General features: G+C 50.5%; 1 protein-coding gene across 6 annotated transcripts in view; it reads right to left on the minus strand.

The window, feature by feature from the left end:
* Positions 1-17,560, minus strand: part of Egf (epidermal growth factor) — a 67,273-nt gene that overhangs the window by 12,208 nt on the left and 37,505 nt on the right. For all 6 annotated transcript variants that reach the window (XR_015446398.1, XM_087198746.1, XM_087198745.1 and 3 more), the window contains exons 12-19: positions 16,605-16,709; positions 15,208-15,431; positions 11,367-11,534; positions 10,647-10,796; positions 9,238-9,357; positions 5,225-5,341; positions 4,307-4,432; positions 1,382-1,504 (exon numbers count right to left, since the gene is read on the minus strand). Coding sequence is in view for 5 of the 6 variants with exons in the window: in XM_087198746.1 (XP_087054872.1) it covers positions 1,382-1,504; positions 4,307-4,432; positions 5,225-5,341; positions 9,238-9,357; positions 10,647-10,796; positions 11,367-11,534; positions 15,208-15,431; positions 16,605-16,709 (1,133 nt within the window). In the remaining variant the exon portion in view is untranslated. The remainder of the gene's footprint in view (positions 1-1,381; positions 1,505-4,306; positions 4,433-5,224; positions 5,342-9,237; positions 9,358-10,646; positions 10,797-11,366; positions 11,535-15,207; positions 15,432-16,604; positions 16,710-17,560) is intronic.

The raw sequence follows: 17,560 nt of genomic DNA on the forward strand, positions 1-17,560 counted from the left end.
TGAGGAGTAACAACAGCTCTTTTTATCTGATATTAGACAGACTGAGGCGCACACGAGAGAACAGCTAACCCTAAGTCACCAGAAGAATCCCATCACCGGCTGCGTACCAAAGCCAGGTTGTCACCCTGGAACACACACCCACCAAGGGAAATGACAGCGAGCTCAGACAGAATCACCAAAGGGCCAGTGGCTCTGGGGGCTTTCAGTCCCCTGCAACCCACAGTCCATTCCTTGCACACGACGCGGTCTTCTCAAAACTACTTCAGAGGCAAGACTGAAGCAGCTGGCAGAGGAAATGCTCTGATAACAGAGGAATTCAGAGCGGGAATGGCTCCTTTCACAGAATGGTTCACTGCTCCCCATAAAAGGAAAACACCGGCGTGCGTGGCTGGCTACATAAATAGCAGTTTTTCAATATCTTGAAGAAGAGCAAATCATTTGAGAAAAAAATTACATTCTAAGGTACCAGAGGCCAGGCCCGTGTGAGCTTTCCTTTCTGAGGGTGTTTTCTGCCTGCAGAGCTGAGGAGGAGGCAGCTGGCAGTGCTGGGATGGACCCCACCCCAGTCTCCAGGGTCTGGGGAAGCCAGCCCCCCTTTTGGGGTGCTGAGGACAAGATACTGCTCTTCGGGGGGAAGATTCGGGAAGCAGAGGGGCCCTTCGTGAGAGCTTAAGAAAGCAAGGAGGGCTAGCGGGCTGACTCAGAGCCGAACGCTGGCTGTCGTAACCCTGGCTTTTGTTTTCATTCTCCCTGGTGGCCCGTCCTTGCGCCGCCTGACACCTGACTGAGATGCTGCCAGTGGGTGTCCACGGCCTTCAGCTGTGCTGCCCACTGTGGAAGGCACTGGCACACGAGGGCCGGACACGTGACCCCCACCCACGCCACGCCGAGAGGTGTGCTGCAAGTGTCGAGCACGTACCGGGCTCTGAAGACTGCGTGCCAAAGTTGAAACGAACACAGAACACCTCAATTGTACACTGATTACAAATTAAATGTTAATATTTGGAAATATTAGAAAAAATACAATATATTATTATTATTATTAAAATCCCAGACATAAAACCGACCTCACTCGGCAAAAACCCTGGGTTTTTCCAGCAGCCCCAGAAATCAACCTTACAAATGAAGAGACTGGCCACCGGGTTCAAGAGAATCACCTGCCTGCCCGCCTACACTGAATTCTGAGTAATAAAAAGGATTTATCCCAGGTGCTATTAGATTAAGAAGGCCGGGGCCATTTCAGATTCTCAAGCCCTGCCTCAGTCTGAGGGAAGTCTGCCCTCCAGCCTGCCACAGCTGCATGACTTCTAGGATCTGTAAGGCAAAAAGCGGGGCCAGGCTTCCCCAAACCCTCGCCCCACCTAGACCCCCAGCAGCCTACCAGGACAGGGCAGCCCGGGCGCAGAAGGGCCGCCGGCGCACCAGCAGGTGTAGCCACCCTCCGTGTTTGTGCAGTTGGCTCCTGGCCCGCAGCTGTGCACCTGCAGCTGGCACTCATCGATGTCTGTGGGGAGGAGGGTGGGGAAATGGGACACGGAGGAGGAGGAGAGAGGTTACAACACTGACCGGAAGGTCTGGCACCTCTGCCTTCGGCTCCTGCCTCGGCACACGCACTGGGGGCCACTGATGGGTCCTCAGCTGCACGTGCATTTGGGTGTTCTAGGCTCCCGACAGAAAACGGGGATTTTCCTCAGGCCTGGAAGGAAAAGAGACTCCCCCAAACTGGAGACTGGTAAAGCACCTCCAGGCAAACATCTAGAGTCCAGATCCTAAAACTTACACTTATTTTATGCAAACAGACATCCAGCAAGTGACATAAATATCGTATCAAATGCAGCATGCCTGCTCTTTCTGCACAGATGTGAACCCTATACAAAGAAGTCATCCAGCTCTCCCAGCTCCCCACCTTCTCCCCTCTCAGAGCCACCACCACACCGTGTAGGTCCTTCCTCCTTTTCTTTCCTTCCCCTTCCTCTTCCCCTCCCTTCCCTTCCTTTTCTTTTCTTTTTCCTTCCTTTCCTTTCCTGTCTTCCTACAAAAAGAAGAGCACCCACTGCTCCTGCATCCCATGTCCCCTCCAAGCTGCAGATAAACACCAGTCCCAGGTTCCTGCAGAGACAGCAGCCCTGACGGATCCTTCCTGCACACTTGGGTGGGAGGGATGCCTCCGCTCTCTGCTGCCTCCGCTGCTGTCCAGCATGGCGCCCACGGCTGCATGGACAGCTGAGCACCGGAAATGTGTCTACTCCCTGCCGAGGTGCGCTGTAATTTCAAATACTCGCCAGATTTTGAAGGCTTAGTATCAGAATACAGAATAGCTAATAATTTTACACTACTCACATGTTAGGGTGCTACTATTTAGACCTCCTGGATTAAGCAAATTATTAGGGTTTGTCGCATCTACTCTCTTTCCCTTTTGGTGAGGTGGCCCCTAAGAGTGCTTAGGACACCCTCTGCCCAGGGAGTGGGAGCCCAGAGAGCAGCTGTCGGGGCAGAGTCTTCCCTCAGGTAACCTGTGACCTCTGTCAGGGCCTGGATTGTGTCCCTCCACCCCGATCAACTCCCAGGGTGACTGTGTCCGTGTCTGAACCTAGGTGGGAGGAGGTAACTAAGGTTTCTAAGGCCAGGAAAGCTCAGAGGGGCAGGCCCTAGGGCAACATGGGCGGTTCCCCAAAGAGGAGGGAGAAGCAGCAGCATGCACTCTCTGAACACCACAGAGGAGAGGCCGAGGGAGAACTCAGCAGCAAGGCGGCCCCGTGCGAGCCCGAAGGAGACCCTCGGCCAGAACCAAACCCGCTGCAACTTCCTCTGGGACTTGCGGCTTCCAGACTGGGAGAAGCGAATGCCTGTGCAGCCACCGAGTCCACAGCACCTGTTACGGCCTAAACCACAGGCCCTGCGCTTACGGCTGGGCTGCTCCTGACGGCCCCAAGAAGGCAGGGTCCCCGTGCGCCTGGTGCTCCCCAGCGCCTCCTGGCCCCGCCTCATCAGCCCCTGCTCAGTCCCTGTGCTCACCCCAACACGGCGCCCACTGCAGGCACTGCTGCCCAGCACCTGAGCCGGGTACTTCTCCAGCTCCAGACCCCACCCCTCATCACAGCTGTCTTCTTTCCCATCGCACCCTCCTCGCACAAAGCAAGGGCTGGCTTCCTCGCTCTGGCATTCCTACCACTGCTGGTTCTGTGTCTTTCTCGTCCTAGGAATCAGTGACACACTCATCAGTCTGAGTTCTAGCCTGAATGGTCCAAACTGACTTTTTTTTTGGTACCAGGGATCGAACTCGGATCCTTGCACTTGCGCAGCAGGCGGCGAAACCGCTGAGCTAAATCCTTGGCCCTGAACTGAGTCTTTTAAATGACTTCCTGCTATGATCTCAATGAGCCATCACTTTGAAGGAGAGGGAGAGAAACAGCCCACAGGTTCCACGGGGCAGTGACACCCGGTGGCAAGTTCAACCCTGGGAAGAGGCGGGTTAGTAAGAGTCAGAATCCAGAGTCAAATGGGTTTAAACATTTGAGGAAGGAGAACTTCTTTCCAAAGGCAATTGAATAGGAGGTCTGTTTGTCTAAATTATCTATGAGCCTGCTTAATTAGAGCGGTGACATTTTCCTGACCGACAGCCAAACGAGTGCTTTATAAAGCACCTCGGATGTGTGTGGACTCCAAGGAGCTAATCTGACACAGGTCTGTGGAGCGCCACGGCTGATGTTTCACCGGAGCTTCTCAGGGGGAGAAGGTGCTGCCCGGCGAGACTTTTACCAGCACATCTCCCCTACTGTGCGATTTGTGTTTTCACAAGCAGAAAAGAAAACAACGGAGAAGCCATGCCGATGACCTGTGAGCGTTCAGACCCTGCTGCACCAGGCAGGGTGGCTCCGGGCCGGTCCTCGCCTGGGCGGTGACACCGGGAGGGCAGAGCCGTCCCCTGTGAGCTCCCAGAGGAGGTGGCCACGAAAGAGCTGGCCGCCACTCTGTGCTGCCGTCCGAGAGCCATGCTGGCTCTCCCGGAGCCGCAGCGCCTCTCCTCAGCACCCGGCTCCCGAGGCCAAGCTCAGGGACAGAGAAACGCTGTCCGGCCCCGTGGCGGCTCAAGGTGTGGCGCGCCCATGAGACGCGGAGCCCGGCGTGGGCAACCTCTGCAGGGGCGTGTGTGCGAGCGAGGTCGGACGCGCGTCCATCCCAGCAGGCCGCACGCTGCGCTGACTCCCGCCTGCCTTCTCTCAGCCTCCAGCCATGAGGCTTCGTGCTTCTCCCAGGGTTGCCTCTGCCCGCCCCTCTCCTCGCCCTGCTCTCGCCCTGCGCTCACCCAGACAGCGTAGCCCGTCTCCGCGGTACCCGGCCGAGCACCTGCACACGTAGCCGCCTTCCGTGTTGATGCACTCGGAGGAGGGGGAAGGGCAGGCGGTGCTGTCCGCCGCACATTCGTCTACATCTGTGGGCAAAACAAGGATCTGGTGAGATATTCAGGCAACACTGCTGTAAATGGGAATAGCAGGAAAGAATATGCATGATCTTATATTAAGCTCTCAGCTGCTGCCCGGTACTGTTTGCAAATATACTGCAAAGGCTTTTCTTGGTTGTGCAGTTCATTTCTGGACTAATTTTTGTACAGTTCCCACGTGCTTGAATACCTATGTCTTAAGTAACTATTTGGTGTTTTGAAACAGTTCTCACTTCTCTGACTAGCTAAGAAAATCACGTTGTGCCAGAGTTTAAGACCCTAAGGACTTTTCTAGGACAGGCATGTTGGAGCACACCTGGAATCCCCAGCACTGCGGGAAGCTGAAGCAGGAGGATCACAACTTCGAACCTACCAATCACTCATTTATAATTTTGAGGGTATCAAAATAAAACAGAAACCTATCTACCACAATCCAATTATCTGAATAAAACTTAGGCACTAATTCTCAGGGGAAAATGTTCTGTTTCCATCGGAACTGGTGAACACACAAATTTTACCTGACTCCAAGTCACGCTCCTAATTATAAATTATTTCTTTTAGCGCTAACTGCACAACTTTAATATAAACTCTATGTGTTAATATATGTAAATATACCCCTTACATTTTCTATGCATGTCGTCCATTATTATTACTTAGCAAACATCAAGTAATTTCCTTAAACCTACTGGTTATATAAACCTTTCTGGAGCTTTTGCTCAGCTAAGAGCAAAAAGCCTGTTTCTGGTCTGCAGCTTTCAAATATGCGCGTGGCTTTACTCTTACCCGAGCATAGTTCTCCATCCCCAGCGAACCCCTCCGAACACCGGCAGGTGGCGCCGTCGCCCTCCGGAGTGCACTGAGCGTGCACGGCACACGCCACAGGGGAACAGTCATCCTCATCTGCAAAGCAAGAGGCCGCACGCAGTGCTGCCCGCCCTCAGATGTGGATGGCGGCAGTCTTGGCCCGGGAAGCCCTCCCAGGAGACGCGCTGTACCCTGGATCCACAGCAAAGGCCCCACGGGCTGTGATTCTCTTTCCACACTCTCAGCAAACTTCAGGCTCCACTGTTTGGTGTTCAGAGAGCCTGCGCAAACTGGTGTCTAAACTACAAAACTGCTGGAAATAAATCAGCTCATGTTTCAGAAGGTGCATCGCATATTTAACATTCCCCAACTGTGGTGACCTAGGAAAGGAGTGAGTGGATCACTGCTTCTCGCCTTTTGGCTGAGATCAAGTGGAAGGAGTGGTTCTTCTCCTCCCCAGGGACACACAGACGTGGGGCAGGTAGGTCTTCCCCACCATGCAGAGCCTGAGTCACAGAGGGCTTTACTGTCTGTTCACTGATAGGCCTCAGGGGCGATGACTGTGTGTCACAAGGTGTGGTTTTACATCAGGATGCCTGCAGTGACTTGCAAACCTCGGCACTTTACAGAGTTGCCAACCATACAAATTAAACGCTGTTAACGGCTCACTGCATTTCACCCTCCACTGAAATGCGAACGCCCCAGGGCCCAGAGTTACATGTTGAACCATAAACACGTGCAAGCTCTTCTCTGCCTTTTGCCCTTTCCCCTTCAACTACTTAGGGATAGAATCATTCACCAAATGCCACCTACCACCTGCTTTTTGGAGATGAAGGAGCTGACTCGCACAGGAGGACATAGACAACCTACTCCCGGGTGAGTCTACATCTGCGTGTAGAAGGCATGAAAGAGGCTCCGCCAATGGGCCACAACCGCAGACAGCTCAATGGTCTGCACAGGACTGGCTGCCGTGTGGTCGCAGCCCTGGTAACTGCACTGGATTTGCTTAGCCAGTGAGCAGGACGCCTTCCTGTGGGAACACCCGCCTTTCGTGCTGGCTTGGCCACCTCCTGTCCCTCAGGACTCTTGGCAGGCGGAGTTCAGGAGCACGAATTACCTGCTGGATTCATACTGATCTGGAAGACTGGATGCCAAAGCACAAGGCCACTCAGAGCACAGCATGGACAGCAATCACTCACGGCGTTTTAAACCCCATGTAGAATCAGCCTGGCTTAGAGTGTGGCTCAGGACTTGCTGGGTAACTTGCAGTCCTCGAGTCAGCCTGGCATGATGGAAGGCAGTGGACGTGCAGCAGCAGGTCAGATGAGCAAGAGGCAAGATCTCTGGCACAGCCAGCCTGGAGCAATAGGAGGCCTGCACGCGCTCCTCCCTCAACCTCAGGGCAGCCTCCGCGTGCTCCCTTTCCCGTGGTTATTACAAGGCTCAGAAGGAAAACTGATCCAAAAGATCTCAGAGGGTTCAGGAGCACTGTGCATACTGAATAAAGATGGTAAAGGGAATCATGACAACTAAGAGCTAGCTTCACTGGGGCTGGGGATGCGGCTCAGCGGTAGAGCAGTCGCATAGCATATGTGAGGCTCTGGGCTTGTGTCTTCACGCTGGAAAGAAAAGCAGGAAAGAGGAAGGAAGGAAAAAGAAGAAAAGCTGGCCTCTCATACAAGAAGAGGCTCCAGGGGCTGTTACTAAAAATACAATTCACCCATGAGTACAGATGATGCCCCAGGCCTCGCAGAGGACCAAAACCAGAGCGATGCCGACACCGAGGGGGCTCTGCCGTCTGGGTAATTTCGGGGTGTAAGTGTGGGGAGTGGACAGGGCCCCAGGCTGGGCTTTTCGGGATGTAACGGGAGTGCGCTCAGCCGGGTCCCGGGAAGGCTCCGAGCAGGAGTGCCTGAAGCAGGCGGTGTACAGAGGACCTGGAGGGCTCCAAGAAACAGCCCACGTGTGGTGCAGGCGAGCCCTGTATACCTGCAGCGCCTGCAGAAAACCAAGCACCACAGGCCCCGTGGGCCCTGGGGAGGCCCGAGAGGCGAAGCCAAACAGGGCAAAGAGGCCAGAGTAAGAATTTTAGATTTTGTTCTAAAATCCCAATGTGGCTTTTTCTTTTTTTTTTTTTTTTTTTCCAATTTGGATTTTTCAAACTTTGTTTTAGTCATACTTTGCTGACATAAAATCTCACTCTGAAACGTGAACAAGATCCACTAACCTAACCTGGGTGGACACTTCACAGGCGAGGGCCGAACCGAGCTGAGCCCAGGTTTGCAAAGATAGGCATGCCTCGCTGCCAAAAGCACTGGCTCCTCTCCCTCCCTGGCCGGGCTCTCCAAGGAGGCCCAGAGGGCTGCTCTATCTGGGCTGGCAGAGCCCTGGCAGCCTCACCACCCCCTCCACCACGTATGCTTCATTTGCCCTCTGTCACTCACCTTAGTCCCTGAGTCCTTCGACTGTTAGTCTTCCCAAATACGCTCTATTCACCTTCGGGGTCACTGGTGATCCTCTACCCTTCTGCTACTGAGTGATGTCATTCTGGTTTATCACACTGCTCAGCCCTGCCCCATATCAAGCTGTATTCAGCCCCTCTTATCCCCAGCCCTCAGCACAGTGTATGCCCAATAAACTTCTAATGAGTAATTTTCCTAAAGTCACGAAGTTTCCCAGTACTTTTTGTTTTAGCATGAATTAATTATGTGGTTATAATTTTCAAAAACCTTTGGTCGAGTCACTAATTGGCAAAACTCAGCCTTAATTTCTGCATCTGTAAAATGATGAGCTGCAGTAAGGTGGAAATAGAGAACATACTTAAAGTACATGCTTAAGCGCCACACAAAAGTCAGGTATCATCATCATTATTGAAATATGCACCTCTTTCTCTCTTATCAACAATCACCCAGTCATTATACTGTATACCTAAAATGTACCAATGATAAAAATGAATAATTGATAATGCGAAATAGGAAGAAAAGGTCCAAAGGGGTAGGGGAAAGGAAAGAAGGGAAAGGAAAAATTATGAAAAAAGAAAAAAATGGAAACAAAGTCTTTGTAAATAGGGAAGGGTGGAGGGGTGAAGGGAGGACAGGGAATGGGGAAAAAATAAGAACCAAGATTCATCATGTATAGGTACAAGCACCCAGTGATAGATGTAAACATACTATATACCTAAAATGTAGCAATAAAAGAACTTAAGGAAAAAAAATTTAAAAACCCAATCACCCATTAGATGGGTGTGAGGTCCCTACAGCCCTGCACAGCTCAGAGTCATCTGCAAGTCACAGATGTTGGCAAAGCTCCTCCTTAAATGTCCTAATGTGGAAGTTTCAGTTTTTCACAGCTGCAGACATCTTGCTGAAATACAGTGTTACTCGGTAAAATAAACAAACATAAGGTTTAAAAGTCAAGTTAAGCTGCGATGATGGAAGGGCAGGGGAATCCTAGAAGCCCTAGGGCTCAGCTGGAAGGCTCCTGGCCTCCTGAGTGATTACAGAACATAAAGTGTATACATAGAAGCAGCTTCCCTACGGTTGTTACCTACTGCCCAAATTATTTGACCTTTGGGTGGGAAACGCTACAACACAGAAGAGAATTCTAAGCTTTGCTGTCAATGCACTTTCCGTAGCAGTTGAAGAAACCAACCAATATTTGCTCATCAACTGCTGTCCACTTTTCACACTGGCGGAAGCACAGCTAGATGCACACGTACCAATGTACAAGGTGGAGGTAGGGATGCGCTTACATCTGTTCTGCCCTAATTTTCACCTCTGTTTCCAAGTTATATTCCTCAGAGATCGCGCAGCACACAGACCCCCAGATGTGCAGCGCCTGTCCCACCTACCACGGAGGTGGGAAAACCATTCAGAAGAGAAGGACTTGAGTCCCAGATCTGGTTTCACTAGTGCGTGTGATTTAGCCAATAGTAAGAGACAGTCCAGAATGTCACTGGTAGAGCTGGCGGACTGGGGAGCCACTGTCCATACCTGACACCATGATTTCGGCCACTAGCAGGCGCTGAGCTCCTGTGGTGTTGTCTTCTGATGCCTTAGTCCCAGAAAAGTGGTCTGGTGCTGTCCCCTGCCGACTGTGATCAGCGTCACCACCTGTCAGAGGCCAACAGACGCAGCTCTTTGTTGTCGCCAGTGGCAGCTTCCACACTGCTAGGAAGTCGCAGGAAACCACTGCCTGTCCAATTGTGGAACAGAATCCAAAAAGGAAAAGGAAACCCCAAAGAAGGCATTTTGAGTGGCTATGAACCATCCTTTCCCAAGGCCGGCTTAGCTTCGAAGTCTTTAACCAAAACCACGCGTGACAGACTGAACTCAGACCGGCCGTGGCAGTCCAGCTGTCTGCTGTTAAACCAGACCTTACAGGCATCGACGTACCACAGTGCCGCACTTCACACACTCTGTCTGGTTTTGGGAAATATACTTAAGTTATTGTTATAAAAATGTGTTATGCTAATAGATAATGGATTTATTATAGTCTTAAGAAAGATATTTTTAATTTTCATTTTAAGTTTTAATATGATAAATATTAGCAGATATAGTCCAGATAAACAAAGACTCTTTGGGGGATCTCAATAATTTTTTAAGGGTATAAAAGGGGCCTGAGACCAAGAGGTTCGCAACTTTTGTCCTACGGCAAATTATGAAAATCCTAAATACCCAGCTCTGACCCATGGATCGAGCAATCCATTTATTTCTTGCCAGTCTGTCAGCGACCAGGGCTTACAGAGAAATATAAATTTTTTAAATCCTTTTGATACAATTTGAATTCTCTCTTGTATACTTTTGGTAGAAAGATTTCAAAAGGCGGCTCCACACCCACCTAGGCGGTTCAGAAGCGAGGCGCAGGGCACGTCCGGCCACATCACACTGGGTTCCCGCCTCCCTTCTCCCTCAAGTCATATTTGGTTTGTAAAAAAAAAAGGTCGCAGCCTTCTCAGGTTGGATTTCCAAATGTATTTGATATTCTAAGTTTTTTAGGGTAACTTTGCTTTTCCTATTAAGCCCTGTCACGTGGGAGGGAAAGCGTCTATTCCTGCCCCTAAAAATGAAGACCGAAAACTTCCAAATGAAACATCTCTACACAATTCCGTGAGGCAACAAAATCCCAGTGTTTACTGATTTCCAAGCTTGGCCAACTCCGCCATAACGGAGAGGTCGTAGGGATTAGAGCTTTAGACGTTTTCCATTACAAGTCCCTTAACTGAATCTGCAATAAGGAACCCAAAACTCATCAAAAGGAGGGAGACGCCAAACGCATTCTCAGCATTCGTTCCTAGGAGCAGGGCAGCTCTTGGTAGCACAAAGTAGGGCCAGCAGCAGGGCAGGGCACCGGGAAGCACCCTCCTCGGAGGGCACTGTGGGCAGGGCACTCCCTGTATTACCGGCCGAAGGCGGGAGACTCCTCAGAGCCAGGCACGTCCTCCCGTCCAGGGCGCTCCGGAAACCTCTGAGACAGGAACACTGAGCGGTCCCGAACCTCTCCTGGCAGATCTGCTCGCAGGCGCCACCCAGGTGAGAGCAGGGGTCCGCGCCTGGGGGAGGAGAGCGGATGAGGGTGGCTGACGGGGAGATGAGGGAGACACTGTCCATGCCGATCTCCCCTGTGTGGGGAGGCCCAGCGCCGGCTCGGGCGACCCAGGGCCACTGACCCCAGAGTGCTGAGCGAGGGGGCCGGCACTTGGGCTCACAAAGCCCGCTGAGAGTCACCCCCATTTCCCGACCCATCTGCCAGGCTGCTGCCGAGGTGGGGCCTCCTGCCCTGCTCAGGCCGGCCAGGAGCCCCTGTGGGCAGAAGCTGCCCCCCACCAGCCCCTAAACCGCCTGCCCTTTGGGCCGTGACCCGGGCACTGGAAAGGGAAGTGAAAACCACAGGAAGAGACAAGGTGAGGCCGGCAGTGTGAAGCTCCAAGAACCCGAACGGCAGGCTGGGCTGAAGCCGAAATCACCGAAATGCCAGGCTGTGCCACCTCAAGCAGAGTCCAGGTCTCAGGGTCTCAACATCTACGTGGCCAGGAGAATCGCAAGGCCCCTCCGCCCGCCGCCTGCTACTGATTAGAAGCGCTGCGGGTTCCAGCCCAGGGGACGGGACAGCTCCAGTGTACCTGGTTTTGCCAGTGGGTGAACCACAACCAGCGAGGAGGGCTTCAGCACGCTGCCTCGCAGACGTACCCTGTTTTGGCCAGTCCTCTTGTGCACCCTCGTTACCGACGGCGCGGCCCAGTCCGACAGCCACAGGTGGTCCTCGAACACAGCCACGGCAAACGGGTGGCCTGGAAGCGATGTACAGCGCTCGGCACCAGCACCGCTCTCCTGCGGTGCCCAAGGCTGGGCCTACAGGGCTCCACCCCGGCCAGGTCCTCAGCAGGGCTCACGCCGGCCGCGTTGGAGAGGCACCCAGCAGAACCCAGGGGCCAGCAGGGCGGGACGGCTGGCTGTTTCATCCTGAGGACCCAGCCCAGGGCCTTTGCTTGATCTTTCTTTGAGACAGAGCCTCAAGTTGCCCAAGCTGGGCTCAAACAGTCCTCCTGCCTCAGCCCTCCCACACTGCTGGGCTCGCAGAAGGAGGAGGCCAAGGTCCAAATGTTTCCTCCGAGGTTATCTGCCACTATTTACACACTTGAGGAAGTTTCGGGTTCTCTGCCTTAGGCTCCTCATCTTGTGAGCAGCTTTGATAAACAGCAGGCAGGGCTCGGCAGCATTTCTAAACCCAGAGGTAACTGAGCGCTTCTCCGGATTCTCACCTCCCTGCACTGAACCCCTGCTCCCCGCCTGCTCCCCGCTGTCCTCTCCCCTCAGGGTGGTCCAGAGATTGCGCCCCTGGGGGCGGCCCCTCCGGCCTCTCCTTCTCCACTCCCTCCCTCCAGTCCTCTCCCCTCCTCTCTCTCTGTCTCTCTCTCTCTCTCTCTCTGCAGCACCACAGATTAAACCCAGGGCCTGCACACTGAGCTGCATCCCCAGCCATTTTAATTTTTTTTTTTTTCTGAGACAGGGTCTTGCTAACTCACTCAACTGTCTAGGCTGGATTTGAACACGTGATCCATGATCCTCCTGCCTCAGCCTCCCAGAGTGCTGGATGACAGGTGTGCGCCACTATGCCTGGCTTGTCCCGTCTTAATTTCCTCAGCCCCTTGATCCCTCCAGCTTCTCTTTGTTTCTTTCCTTCCCTCCCCTCCTTATTTTTCTTGCAGAACTGGGCACTGAACCCAGGAGGCTCTGAACTAAGCCCCAGGCTTCTCTGTATTTGCAGACAGGATCCTGCTTAATCGCCCAGGCTGACACTGGCTTGTGACTCTCCCGCCTCTGCCTCCCGAGCAGCTGGGATTACAGAAGCGCGCCACAGCGCCAGGCTTATTCCTTCCTTTCTTTTTCAAAGCTGTCTGTTGCCCGCTGCCTCCAGCTCACGGCTCCTTGCACTACCGCTCCGTGCCCCGAAACTGCTTTGCTCGCTGTCCTCCACGTCAGCGTGCCAAATGTCCTGGCTCGCGCGACCGAGCCCAAGCAGGCTGGAGAGCCCTCCCGCCGCCCTCCCCAGGACACTGGCCTCAGGGCCCTGGCTCGGGGGACTCGGGGTGTCTCCCTCTACCATCGGCCAGGCAAGGGGCCAGGCGCTCCCTGAGGGGCGTGACTAACACCGCCTGGCGGGGTCCCACACACAGCCCCACACACTCAACGGGCGCAAATCTTCTGCGGGTCCACTCAGGGTCCCAGCTCGGGGACCTGGTCAGGGCGGCTCAGCCCCAGCCCCGCCTGGGCCGTGGCCCCGCCCTCGGGATCCCTCTCCCCCTGAAGCCATCCCGCCTGGGTGCCCAGTCTGAGAGGAGAGGAGGGACCCAGACAGGGGCTGATCTTTCCACACGACAGAAACCCGCAGCACAGTCGGCACCCGAACCACTCTTACACGCACTCTGGAACTTTTCACCTTGCAAAACTGAAACTCACACCCATGAAACAGCTCCCGCGTCCTCCTGTCCTGCCCCTGGCAGACACCATTCTGCTGTCTGTGTGAACTGAACTACTTGAGCTACCTCAAATGCGTGCACTTTTAGGGTCTCTTTGTGACTGGCTTACTTCACTTTGGATAATATCCTCAAGGTTCACCCATGTTGAAGCATGAGTTAGAATTAGCTGTAGTGTTCCAATAAATATCCTGCACTAGCCATATTCCTCCTCATTTTTTATTTACCAAAGGGCCACAAATAATTGCATTTTTTTTGGTACTGGGGATCAAACTCGGGTCCTTGTGCCTGCAAGGCAAGCAGCAGAACCACTGAGCTAAATCCCAGGCCCAATAATTGCATTTCTTACATTAAGAATAAATTCATTCAACTTTTACATGAAAAAATCCTGAACCTACAGTTGAGAAGCCATCATATCTATACACTCACACCAACAGATGGCACTATAATTTACACAATTTTAATATAAAATTACTTGACAAAGGTCTTCAACAGCAAGTTGCATTAGTCAGAGATTGCAATAGCATTCAAATGGCTCACAAAATACCTGCTATGCTTTTGGCCCTAGAATATACTTTCACATTCTGTGTAGGAATTTTCAAATACTCTTCTCTCCCCCTATATCAAAGGTACAGTTTTACATTTACCTGGATGGTATTTTTTTTCACAATAATGTGTGTCTCCCTACAAGGTTCTCGGACTTCCCAAAAATCATATTTGTTCTACTCAACATTGTATCCCCACTTCTATAATGAGTTAATGCATGAATAGGTAAAGTCTCCAACCACAAACAAGCTTATCATTACTATGAAGTACAACTTCTAAAGAGCCTTAGAAATATAGGAAATTTACATTATATTGACCTTACCCTATTTAGGGTATCACACAAATCTAGAAATTTATTGCCTCTAAAACTACAGAGAATAGGCAGGAAAAAAGTTTACGCATATTACTAGTTTGTTAGCTTCTTCCTGGATAAAGAGACCATGGTTTTCTCATCGTCCCCGTCAGTTTCTAAATCTTGAAAACACCTGACACCTGCTGGACTCTCATCTTCTACAGCCACCGTGGCACCAGGTCTTCCGTCTTTATCACAGTGGTTTGCCCACCCTGACCTCCCATCCCGTCAGGGAGGGTGCCAGCCCAGCCCTTCATAACTCCTGCAGCCTCCAGGCTTCTGTCCATCTGAATCCTGTCCAGCCCAGGTGGCCACACTGAGATGTGCGCCTATCAGCTGCTCACCTGCTCCTGAGTAAATGCAGAGGAAATTCGGTCACCACACCTGGTGGCTCTGACACAAAGGGCAGATTTTCGCTTTTGATCACCACCTGTTTGCCACATGGTCCCTTTCAAAAACTGTCTGCAGGTTCCTTGAATCAAAATAAGTCTCCCACCACTTATACAATTTCAAATCGCTCATACTTCTCTTCTATAAGATATGTATGAAAAGACACAATCCCCTGGCGAAATCTGAAAATATGGTCAGGAAGAAAACTGCTCTGTTGTTGTTGGACCTTCACACTGAGTGATCCCCAGACAGGGTTCGGCCAGCCTTCAGCTTGCCCACGCTGGGCTGCAGCTCTCAGTCCTCCCGACCCCTCCAGAAGTGTGGGATCACAGGTGTGCACCACCACGCCTGGCCGAAAACCCTGGTCATTCGTCTTTGCACGTTATCACTGATGTGCACCGATGCCTGACTGTGATATCACTCTTGTAAAATGACATTTTCTAAAACACAAGACATGAAACCAAACTTTTATCCCTAAACACAGAAGAATTTAACATGTTCTTTCTGATCTACTTTTTACTCAGGATTTGAATGCAAAGGGAATCCCTAAAGCTAGTAATTCCCAGGAGAAATCTGTCTGTCTGCTCCTTTCCCACCACATGGCCAAGAGTGTGTGCATGTCTGTATGCATCCGTGCATCTCGTACAGGACACGCATCCATACTCAATCGAGATGAAGCCGCCCACCCCAAGGCCTCACCTACATCGTCCTGGGCCAGCCTCTGGCGCCTGGAGCCATCCAGATTGGCCATCTCGACCACAGACAGCTGGGCGTCGCACCAGTACAGGGTGTCGGTCAGGAGGTCGATAGTGAGTCCGCTGGGCTCCGCCAGCTCTGAGCTGGCGATAACCCGCCGGTCAGCGCCCTGCAGGGAAGCGCTTTCCACTCGTGGATTCGTCCCCACGTCGGTCCAGAACAATCGCCTTCAATCAAGAAATCACACAATGAATAGAATTGTCCTGAAAAAGTTCTATTCCCTCATCATGGAAACATCGATATAAATCACTTCAGCGTATGCTACAGGGGTACACTAAGGGATTTAAAGGAGAAAATACAACACTGCTTGTTGGACAAATAGTTTTCAAAAGCAAAACAGTTAACTTATCTATGGAAAACATGGTGGACAAGAAATGTTGAATGAAAGCTCAGACCATTAGATTAAAAAAGGAGTTTTTAAAAATGTAGCCTATTACTAGTCAAAAGTGTGCCTAAGTGGATAGTCTTAAACTAGCTGCAAATGCAATGACTCCTGCGAGACTGTCCTGGTATGGGCGGCTAAAACCACAATATACATGGAAGAGCACACTTGTTAGCTAGTTTTGTACAATGCACTGAATTTCCTCAGCTAATTTTAAGTTCCATAAACCAGGTGTGGGGAATATTTTTTGAAGTCACTGTGGCTGAACATTTTATAGGTCTGTTAAAGAATGCTTATATTCTGTTTTTATCATTTGGTGGCTTGAAATCAATAATCAATTACTACCAATATATTAGCTCCCATAGACTACTGGGAAATTTCCATCAAAAATAAAGCAGAGTTGGTTTTTGTTTTTGCTTAACAACTAGAAAGGAATTCTTTATCCTCCTTAATTCTCTAGCCCCTAGAGCAAAATGTGATATGAATTCATAATCAACACCAAGGCATCTTTTGATCATTCAGATTTCCTCTTGTCTAAATCTAGGAATAACGAGTCACTTGAAGTCATCCGGTGATTTTTCTAAGTAGAATTCCTAAGTCAAATGATCCAAATATTTTTTTCTGCTCAATAAACGACACCTGCTTTTTTAAGCAAGTAGATTCATGTGCTTAAATCTAACCGGTTAATGGTTTACAGCCCATTTCTTTTAAAAAAAAGAAACTGAATTTGCTTAAAATAAAAGCCATGTCAACAAAATTATTATACAAGAACAGAAAATCAAAAGTTTACATTTACAAAAATGAGGAATGCATGCTACCACTACCTTCAGAATGCACATTCTGAAGATCTGAACAGATCTCCTGGGTTTTCTTTGCTTTGGTCCCGCTGACCAGCATCTCAAACATGAACTGTCACAGGGCCTCTGCAGAAAAGGGCCTTATTTTCTCAAATACCTACTTGGCCATGGGATGAACAGCAATTCCTCGTGGCTGAGAGATATTTTCCTTAATGATTATTTCTCGATGTTTTCCATTTACATCACTCCCTTCAATGACAGATTTCCTAAAATGAATTTAAATGAGAGGTTTACCAATATTACTTTTCAGAGAAAAATACTGCTTTTCTGTTCCTGATATGCAAAGGTAAGCATGCTAAACTTCTCACCCCCAACACATACACACAGTCAGCACTGACAAGCCCACACATTCCATTGTTTTAAAACACTCTTTATTAGCATTTAAATATTTATGCGAAGCAATTAAAGTACATGGTTACGAGATAAAGTAACAGGGCACTGTGTTGATGGCCTGGGAGGGTCAAAGCCAGGATAATAGATGCCCCCATCTGTTTCTATGCACAACCCCCAATCTCCTGCTGAAACCCATGGAAGCTAGGGCCTGGGAGGAGTCAGGCTTCTCAGTCTGCAGTAATGAGGAGGAGGGAGAAGATTTTTGTTGGCTCCAATTTTCTTCCATATGATTCCAAGACACATGGGAGTATAGCAGCCACTCCTTATCCATGGTTTCACTTCCCATGGTTTCAGTTATCCTTGGATGTGGAAATATAAGCGGAAAATTCTAGTGGTAAACAATTCATTAGTTTTAAATTGTGTACTGTTCTTTGTAGTGTGATAAAATCTTGTACCTTTCTTGAGGTTCCCACTCTGTTCTGCCTCAGACGAGAATCATCCCTTGGCCTGGGGTATCCACACAGTATACACTACCCTCCCAGTAATCACTTAGTACTAAGCCATCTTAGTCATCAGATTGACTGTCTCAGTATAGATATCACAGTCCTTATGTTCTAGTAACCCTAAGTTTACTTATAATAATGGCCTCAAACTCAAGAGTAGAGAAGGGGGCAATTTAAATAAGCCAAAGAGAAGCCATAAACCCCTTGAAAAGGTGAAGGTA

The sequence above is a fragment of the Heterocephalus glaber genome, unplaced genomic scaffold (assembly GCF_053883595.1).
Source record: "Heterocephalus glaber isolate CG9 unplaced genomic scaffold, H.glaber_assembly_v1.0 deba00001688, whole genome shotgun sequence".
Lineage (NCBI taxonomy): Eukaryota > Metazoa > Chordata > Mammalia > Rodentia > Bathyergidae > Heterocephalus > Heterocephalus glaber.